General features: G+C 39.6%; 1 protein-coding gene across 1 annotated transcript; it reads left to right on the top strand.

Moving 5' to 3' along the window:
* Window positions 1-61: 61 nt before the first annotated feature.
* Window positions 62-7620, top strand: LOC101848908 (prefoldin subunit 4). The gene is made up of 4 exons (XM_005105760.3): window positions 62-160; window positions 3274-3375; window positions 4661-4728; window positions 6691-7620. The coding sequence occupies exons 1-4, from the start codon at window positions 140-142 to the stop codon at window positions 6893-6895; spliced, it is 396 nt and encodes a 131-aa protein (XP_005105817.1). The 5' UTR covers window positions 62-139; the 3' UTR covers window positions 6896-7620.
* The last annotated feature ends 1129 nt before the right edge of the window (window positions 7621-8749 follow it).

The raw sequence follows: 8749 nt of genomic DNA, 5'->3' as shown, positions 1-8749 counted from the left end.
ATCGTTATATTTATTCATATCTTGAGGGACTTTTAAACCAGAATGTTAAAAAATTGTGATAGTCCTAGTAAGTTTTCATTTGCTCAAGTGTTTAGATTTAATCCTAGAATAAATCTGGCACAGGGGAATATTCTCCAAGATGGCGACCACCATGAAAGACGTTAGTTACAGATACTTATTTACTTGACCACGTTTCTGAACAAATGTTGTTAGAATCTACGCCTTATTTTCCCTGTAATTAGATCTAGATCTTATCAAATTCAGATAGGGACAGGGGCGTTATTTTATTTTGTACTCCCATCGACAAAGGGGTGAAAATAAGAGAAAGAAGCTTGATGAGCCGATCTCCAGACAGATCAGTCAGAACATGAAACTGCATTGTTCAGTGTCCATGTTGCTTTGATCTGTGCAATAGAAGTCGATCGAACCTTTTCGATCATGGCAGAAACGTTACTCCTCCTAGATATTTTATATTTAATCTAGATCTAGATCTAGATTCTAGGCCTAGATCTAGAATCTAGATATTTACTAGACTGACTGAGTCAACCAACTATCGCCACAGGCACAACTCAATCCAGTCCACCTTGCCTTGTTGAATTTTATGGTTGTCAATTGAATTTCCCTTTTTAATTTTACTTTGAATATGATATAAAGGCCGGCTCTATTTCTCGAGACGCTCGGAAAAATAAACTTAAACGCTATTTTTCCCAAATGGTTTCCGTTCTCAAGATTTTTGGGTTATAATTTGCAAATGGAGTGGCCCCCGCGTGCGCACGTGTGTGTAAGGTGTGAATGGGGGGATGGCGTGGAAGGATTTTTTGGGGTTAAATTTTGGTGATTTAGTTTTTGCTTTAGGGGTGACTAAATGCGAACTACATCTAGGTTACTGCCAAGAAAGTGGCTATTCTCACCCGCCCGGAAGTTCTCGCAAGATCAACTCCTCCCCTCTTCTTTCTCTCTCTGTCTCTTTCTGAATACTGTCTATCGGTGTGGACGATCAAATTGACCAAAACAAAGTTAAAAAATGATGTTAAAACACAAAAGTAAATAAATTTGGTTGTCTACAAAGATGCTACGGCTATTTAACTTTTCGAATCAAGCCGAACTACACGGGTCGCCATTTTGTTTTGCCCGGAAATTCTCGCGCTACTCCTCTCTCTCTCTCTCTCTCTCTCTCTCTCTCTCTCTCTCTCTCCACTGCCCACAGACAAAACTGTACGCTTTTAGTAGGCTACAATTGTAATGGAACGTTTGTTCACGGCACAGAATTCTACAATTTTTCTGTCATCACAGTGTAGAATTCTGTGGTTTAGGGTGAACGCAAAATTTGGTGAACGCGCACCGGGTGAGAATAGCCACAAGACTCGCCTGCACTATTCTCACTCCGGGTGAGAATAGAGGTGGCCTACTGCCAAAGTCGAGCAGTCTTGAGGGCATTTCAAATGAAGTATAGTCCTGTTATATCAGATCCCTGTTAAATCAGAAATGCAAGGGAAGTAAGCATTTGTGGACTAATCGAGCTGTATTTAGTTTTTACGGGAAAAAAAGCGAGACTCTGCTAAACCTCTTTTGCGAACTTTGCATTGGCTTCCTGTTGAGAAAAGGATTGTGTACTAGTTGGTCACCCTATATCACAAATGTTTGAATGATAATGCACCATCATATTTATCAAATCTGTTAAAACTGTACATTCCAACTTGCTGTTTAAGGTCATCAGCTGACAAAAAGAAATTTGTTTTACCATCTATGAAACTTAAAACAATGGGTGAAAGGGCTTTTGAATTTGAGTACCAAGGCCCCAAGATCTGGAATGCTTTACCAAGTACTTTGAGAGAGATCAAATCTTTTGGTTCATTCTTTATGTCAGCTGAAGTTGTTTCTGTTTTTAAATTAATAAGATGAATATTTAGAATAATTTTCTTTAGTCAGAACACAACGTTTTATGTTACTGTTGTATGTTGTACTGTATTGTAAAGCGCTCAGAGCCTGGGTACATTATTCGGGGTTGAGCGCCTATATAAATGTCATTTATTATTATTATTATTATTTGTCCATACGTAGTTTCCCTTGCCACAAGTACCCATGAACAGTGGTTTTGGCCTTGTGGCAGGCTTGCGCATGACAATAACACGTGCGTGGGCTTGCTCCATCACTGCGTTACTCTCTCTCTCTCTCTCTCTCTTTCTCTCTCTCTCTCTCTCTCTCTCTCTCTCTCTCTCTCTCTCTCTCTCTCTGTCTCCCTTTTTCTCTTTTACTTTTTACTCTTTGTTAACAAGCCTTTGTCCCTGGCTATATCTGATTGGGCTCAGATGAGGCCCTGTTATTGCTGATAACTTTTAATAGAGACAAAGAGTAGGAAAAGTCCGGGATTTGAAAAATCCCTGTTATTATCGGGCCTGTTATTATATATGGTTTCCACTGTGTTTTCACCAGACACTCACACATGCATACAAATCAAAATAGAATACCTTGAACTTTTATTTTGTTGTCGTTGTGAAACTCTTTATATGTCTGTCACTTCTCTGAAAGTTTTTCAGAAAATCAAATCCATGCCAATTTTTTTTTCATCGTAAAAATTAAATTATTAGACTTGGATAACTTACGTTTTTTTATATTAGATTAAGCTTGGATGTAACTTTACTCATTGCTGTGTAAAAAAAAAGAAATCCCAATAGGGTAATAGTAATACTGAGACTGAGAGTTGTGGTTGTGTTTTAAAATACTCCCAAAAATGCCAGTATTCAGCACTAGTGACCGGTGAAAAGGCCCTGTAGTCAGTGAGTGAATATATTATATCCGCCTTAAAAGACAAGTAGTTAAAGGGGTTACACATTCATTTAAAACTATATTATTACACTATATGATAGGATACAGTTTTCAAATTATGAGTTAAGTAATATGAATTTTATCATTTGCAGTCTCAGCTACAGACTGTCCAACCACCTCCATCTACATAAAAAAATTGAAATTTTTATTAAAATGCCGAAAGTTAAGTTCAGTGTTGTGGCCACCCACAGACAAGTCACATTTAGTGCTTCAGATTTGAACTTCCAAGTGACCTGAAGGATTATAAAAAAAGAACTGCCCACTCTGTCTTCCTCCTGAAATTTAAAAAGCTCCCCGCCACTGGTCCGTCTCTACCGGTACTATACATATATGTTTAGCTATCGTGTAATATAACCTGTAATGCTGTTAGTACAGTTAGTTAGTAACCTTTTTTTTTTAATCGAGTTCCTATTTTTATGGCTTTAAATATGATTGGCTTGATTTCAGAGTGATGCCCAGGTCACATTTGAAGACCAGCAAAAGATTAATGTCTTTGCTCGAACCAATGCTCGTCTTACAGATTCAAAGGAAGAACTAGCAGCAAAAGAGGTAACAAATTTAAACATCTCTTGGTATTGTGTGTCATAAACTTCCCTTCCAAGAACATCAAAAGTAGCTCCAGTTTGGATTTCTATTCAGTCACACACATGCGACAAAATTGCAACAAGAAAAATGAAGGAATGGGAACTTCCACAACGAAATTGGAACGACTGTCCACATTTTGTTCATAAACTCTGTTCTGAAACACTGTGTGTTTAGCCTTGCAAATCCTTCATTCAAACCCAAAGCCCAAAGTGTACGAGTGAACATGACGAAATTAGCACTCCTGACCCTATAACATTTTTGTTTATTTTTTCCCATTTGCCCACAATGTAGTCTGTTTGAGTCATTTTGTCATTGTATAGGCAGGCTCACAGTCAGCATCGTGGGGGGATGCTGAGAAGAATTTTTTTAAGTTGTTTTTTTTTGTTACGCACTTTACACTTTTGCGATTAATCAGTCTGTCGATGGGGCTGAATAAATGTCTTTAATGTCGTTTCTTTATCTCTCACATTGTATCCCGTACAAATATCAGACCTGTGTTTCTTGTCTCTTGCCCTGTACAATCAAACCTCGTTATACTTGCCACAATAATTTGTCTCTAGTCTCTTTCACTAGTCAAGATGGCAGTCAGTGCTGTCCCATTATACCGCCAGCCCGGCTATACGGCCAACTTCAGGCTCAACCCAAGACAGGCGGTATAATGGGATTTCACTGTATAAAGATCTTTTTGCGTGGGTGGTTGGCGGGTGCTCTGGTGTGGTTTGCTTCTTCTTTCCTATGAAACATCTATCGTCCTTATCTCCCCTTCTTTTTTTTTTTTTTGTTACTCTCTTGTAACACCTCTAATCTTCTGGCGCTCATATATGACCTTAAATGCAGTTGCGAGCACCGTAAAACCTCTACTAAAACTAAACTAAAAGATCTTTTGTAGTGTTCTAATTTGGTTGTGATTTGAAAAAAGGCACTTTGATGCTATGCCAGTGCTGTTCCCACTATTGTAGGAGTGGTGTACATTTTATCAAGGCAGAGAAGTGTTTTAGCCTAATTTCACAAAAAATGAGAATTTTTAATGATGTTATGTCCTTCATGTAGTATGTGATATATGTTTTATGTCCATTCTTGTAAGCTTGAAATTTCTTAGTTTTTGTATCTTTTTTTGTTTGTGTCACATATCATTGGTTTTGTCGTGTGAATAGAATACATTTTCAAAAGTTAAGCTTAAGAAATACTTGTTCGTAATGCTATGATTATCTTTGTATTTCACCTTACTCCTCACTCTTATCAATTTCAGAAAGAGCTTCAAAACCTCACGGATGCAGAAGATGAGTTGATGATGGCAGAAGGGGACGAGTGTGTACCATATCCTTTCTTATACATGTATAGCATTCATCTATTTTGTTCAGATCTGTTTTATTTATCAACTATCTTTCATGTTGAGAACACAGTTTGAATTGTTATATATCACATTGAGATAGGCCATATAGAGTAGCAGGTGCTGACTGAGTGTCTTTAGGCCATTCCCAAAGGGGGGACATTTCTCGTTCAAGCATAGTAGAATTGTAAATGGGCTGACTCATGTCACGCTCATAACTGTGCCTGATCTACAACAGGGAACTGCTGCTTTTACTTTCCTGATCCTTACTATTGTCATTTCCCTCTACTTCTTTTGCATGTTTGTCACTCTCTTGTGACCTTCTATTTTGAGATGCCTTGATGGTCTAAGCAGACCTTGTGCTAGAGAGGTGAGCAGTCTAAGTCTGATTCCCTGTGAAGACTTCTCTGTTGACATCCACCCCTTGGCGCTCATATGACCTCATGCAGTTGCGAACACCGTAGAACCCTCTACTATAATATATAAAAACTTTATATCCGTCAATGAACAATGATGGAAACAATGTGCTGCATCATGTACACTGGAATCCTGTTATAACGAGAGGGAGGGGACCGGTGCAAAAGGTCCGCTATAGCAGAATTCTCGTTACAAGGGATCCAATAATAAATTCAAGGGAAATAGTAAAGTAGGCCTAATCTATGAGTTTGGCGTTCTGTTTATTCCTTTTTGTATTTCCCCTGATGATGATTTTTTCAACATGATCTCAACGTCTTACTTGATCAAAAATCGAATCAGGTTTCTTTCTCTAACACTAGCAATGTTGACGTATCGGCCTTGGCGTTCAGGGAGAAGGGGCTCTGGCTCAAGGCTGACTCGCCCGCTGTGTTATCCCCCACCCCACCACACACTGTGGTGCATTGCGTCTGCTTGCGCACGTCACACATTCACTCCATCCATATCATAGCATTGTGACCTCTCCATCCCACACCAGAGAAGTGAGAGGCACGATATGCCTAGATAATCTAGACTGGGCTGGCCTATCACGCGATGCGTTCTGCTTGTCTGTGCATGCCACACCCTCCCCACTCATTCGCTCCGGCCTACATTGTTGATTCGTGTGGGCTCTCCCATTCTTTGTTTCGCTGGATTACCAACAACTTTCTCAACTGGCAAGGTTTTATAATAATGTTTAATTGGTCTGTGCAGCAGCAGTATTCCGCTATAACCGTGACTGTCTGATTGCGCTATAGCAGTATTTTATTTACAAAGATAAAGAAGGAGAAAAAAGGGGTTTTTAGAATAGTGTCTTTATAACAGACTTCTCGTTGTTTCAGGACTCGTTATAAGTGGACTCCACTGTAGTTATCTATCGGGGCTCTTGCAATATTGCACAAGTAGGTCTTTCCCAAGGGAGGGCTTTGCAAAATGAAAACTGGGTTTATGAGATTTGAGAGAACTCATCCCACAGGAATATCTTATGATTCTTCTGCATACTTGTTTTTTTCACCCCCACAATTTTCAATTTCCCATTGTTGTTATGAATGTATTATTGTATTAAGATAGACCTAGCAATAGGAATATTTGGAGAAGTATGGAAAGGGAGGAGGCCCCCCCCCCCTCTCTCTCTCTCTCTCTCTCTCTCTCTCTCTCTCTCTCTCTCTCTCTCTCTCTCTCTCTCTCTCTCTCTCTCTCTCTCTCTCTCTCTCTCTCTCTCTCTCTCTCTCTTTCTCTCTCTCTCCTCCCCCTCCCCCTCCCCCTCTCTCTCTCTCTCTCTCTCTCTCTCTCTCTCTCTCTCTCTCTCTCTCTCTCTCTCTCTCTCTCTCTCTCCTCCCCCTCCCTCCCTCCCTCCCTCCCTCTCTCTCTCTCTCCCTCTCCCTCTCCCTCTCCCTCTCCATCCCGTGTTTTATTTTTTTCATTAGTCAAATAGTTGAGCCTTAGACTAGAACTGGAATAAACCAGCAAGGGTGTTGTTTCTTAACTCTACGTACATATCAAATTGGCGAAGTGCTGGTGGAGATGACGATGGAGGAGGCCCAGGCAGAGCTGGAGAAGGCCAAGGAGCTGTGCCAGCAGGAAATAGACGGCCTCAAGGCCAAGGCAGAAGGCTTCAAGGACACCTTGAGTGAGCTGAAGACTGCCCTCTACGCCAAGTTTGGCAACAACATCAACCTAGACATGGAGGAGGAGAGTTAAAAGTACTTAGCTGTATTTATATATATATATATTGTGTGTGTGTGCGTGTGTGTGTATGTATCTCTTAGGCTTTGTGATTCATTTTGCTTTGCAAATTTTATACTGTGTGTTTGGTCTTGTGTGTGTCAATTTGATGTGTGAATGCAGAATGGCAGAATGATATGCAGGCTGAGGCATTATCTCTTTATCAGCAGAGTGCAACTGGTTTGAAATTAAGTCGTGGTGACTTTTATATGACGCCGAATTAAAAACAATAGCAATAGATAAACTTGAAACCTGTTATGAACTTCTCATTTACAGTTCCTGCTTTAGAGTTATGCTATTATTATTATACATATATATGGGTTTTTCAATGGTGTGTGTATGTAAGTAGTGCGACATGGGGAGGGTATGGAAAGAGAGGGAGAGATGGAGTTTCTTGTTTAATCTTCGACTAGAGGGCACTACAATTTTAAAATCATTAACACTAGCAATACTTTTTATATGTATGACCAATTTCAGGTATTCCCTTTTCCTTATATCTCTGTGCTGATTTACTATAAGTATTAGATTAAGAAATATGTCGGAGATGTCAGGATGGTAATTGAGTCAATGCATTGGAAGGTCTATGTGAGACTTGTCTTTGTGTTATGTACACTGAACATACTGCCAGAGGGGCTCGCTGATATTCTGCCTTGTCATGTGCAGACAAATGAATAAATTTTCACATTTCTTTGCAATGATGATTTGGTTTTGCTCCCATTTGTGTGCTCAGGGTGAAAGGACATGTCATAGTCATATTCAGACAGCATGAAAAAATGTTGTTTCTTTACTCTGTCTGTACCAATCCACAATACATCAATGATTGACAGTGCTCCGCCTGTGCCAATCTTAATTCTTATCTTTGATTTGGTATTATCTCCCATCATAAACAGACGCTTTTTGAAAAAAATAATAATAGACCTGTTCAGTGCAATTTCTTTTCCTGATTTATACATCATCTCTTTCTTAATTCTTTTATCTATCTTCATTTTGATATACAGTGGACTGGCGTCTGTGGTGTAACAGTTAAGAACTTCACTGTTGCTAGCAGGAGACACGAGTGGGGAGAATTTTAATTGAGTATCTCGGTCTTTCTGCTGGGTTGTTGTATACCTCTCAGCTTTGTGCTGGTTGGCCCTGACAGACATGGCTGATGCCTGCCTCCTAAGTGACCTAAATTCTGTCAATAGGGACGGAAAAAAAACGTGTTTTTTTTATATGCTATCTGTGAGCTGTTGAAATGTTCTAAGACCAGACAGCAAATCTTTTTCAGAGTCGGAGAAAAATACGGTGTCATTCTTTTAATTTTAACAATTGCACCTACACTACGAATATTTTCTTGCTTTTAACAATATTTAGACTCTGAATTTGGACAAATCATTTTTTGAGCGCATGCAACTGACTGATACCAAAGGTTCAGAACTGAGAAACTGCTATATTTTTTTCAATTCAAAATTTTGAGCGCAGTACAATTGAATTTGAACAGCTGGCCAATTATATTATACAGTCCATGACGGCTTTAAGCACGGTCATCGGGAGAAAGCATGAGCGTGCTTAATGCCGAAACGTGCTTGAGTGTGAAGTAGATATAATCCAGAGATTTTCATATAGAACGTTTCCTGTGCTATTTCCCTTTGTAAGTGGGCCTAAGTGTGCACTCTTATTTTTACCCGCCATGATTGGTAGTTTTCATTTGTTTGTTTTGTTTTGTGGTCGAATAGGAAATGAAAACTTAATTTAGACCGCCTGTCACGATACAGCACACGAGGCCTACACATTGCCTGTGCGTACCACTGCCCGCTGTACCACATTCATACCTCTGCCTCCATCTCC

The sequence above is a fragment of the Aplysia californica genome, unplaced genomic scaffold (genome assembly GCF_000002075.1).
Source record: "Aplysia californica isolate F4 #8 unplaced genomic scaffold, AplCal3.0 scaffold00490, whole genome shotgun sequence".
NCBI classification, from domain to species: domain Eukaryota; kingdom Metazoa; phylum Mollusca; class Gastropoda; order Aplysiida; family Aplysiidae; genus Aplysia; species Aplysia californica.
The sequence above is the reverse complement of the archived record's forward strand: the minus strand, read 5'-3'. Positions and strand labels throughout refer to the sequence as shown.

Excerpts from the sequence above, each read along its gene's own strand:
- LOC101848908 (XM_005105760.3), top strand. The coding sequence starts at position 140 with ATGGCGACCACCATGAAAGAC. Across the intron at positions 161-3,273 it reads TGGCGACCACCATGAAAGAC|AGTGATGCCCAGGTCACATT; the intron begins GTTAGTTACAGA and ends GCTTGATTTCAG. Across the intron at positions 4,729-6,690 it reads GAAGGGGACGAGTGTGTACC|ATATCAAATTGGCGAAGTGC; the intron begins ATATCCTTTCTT and ends AACTCTACGTAC.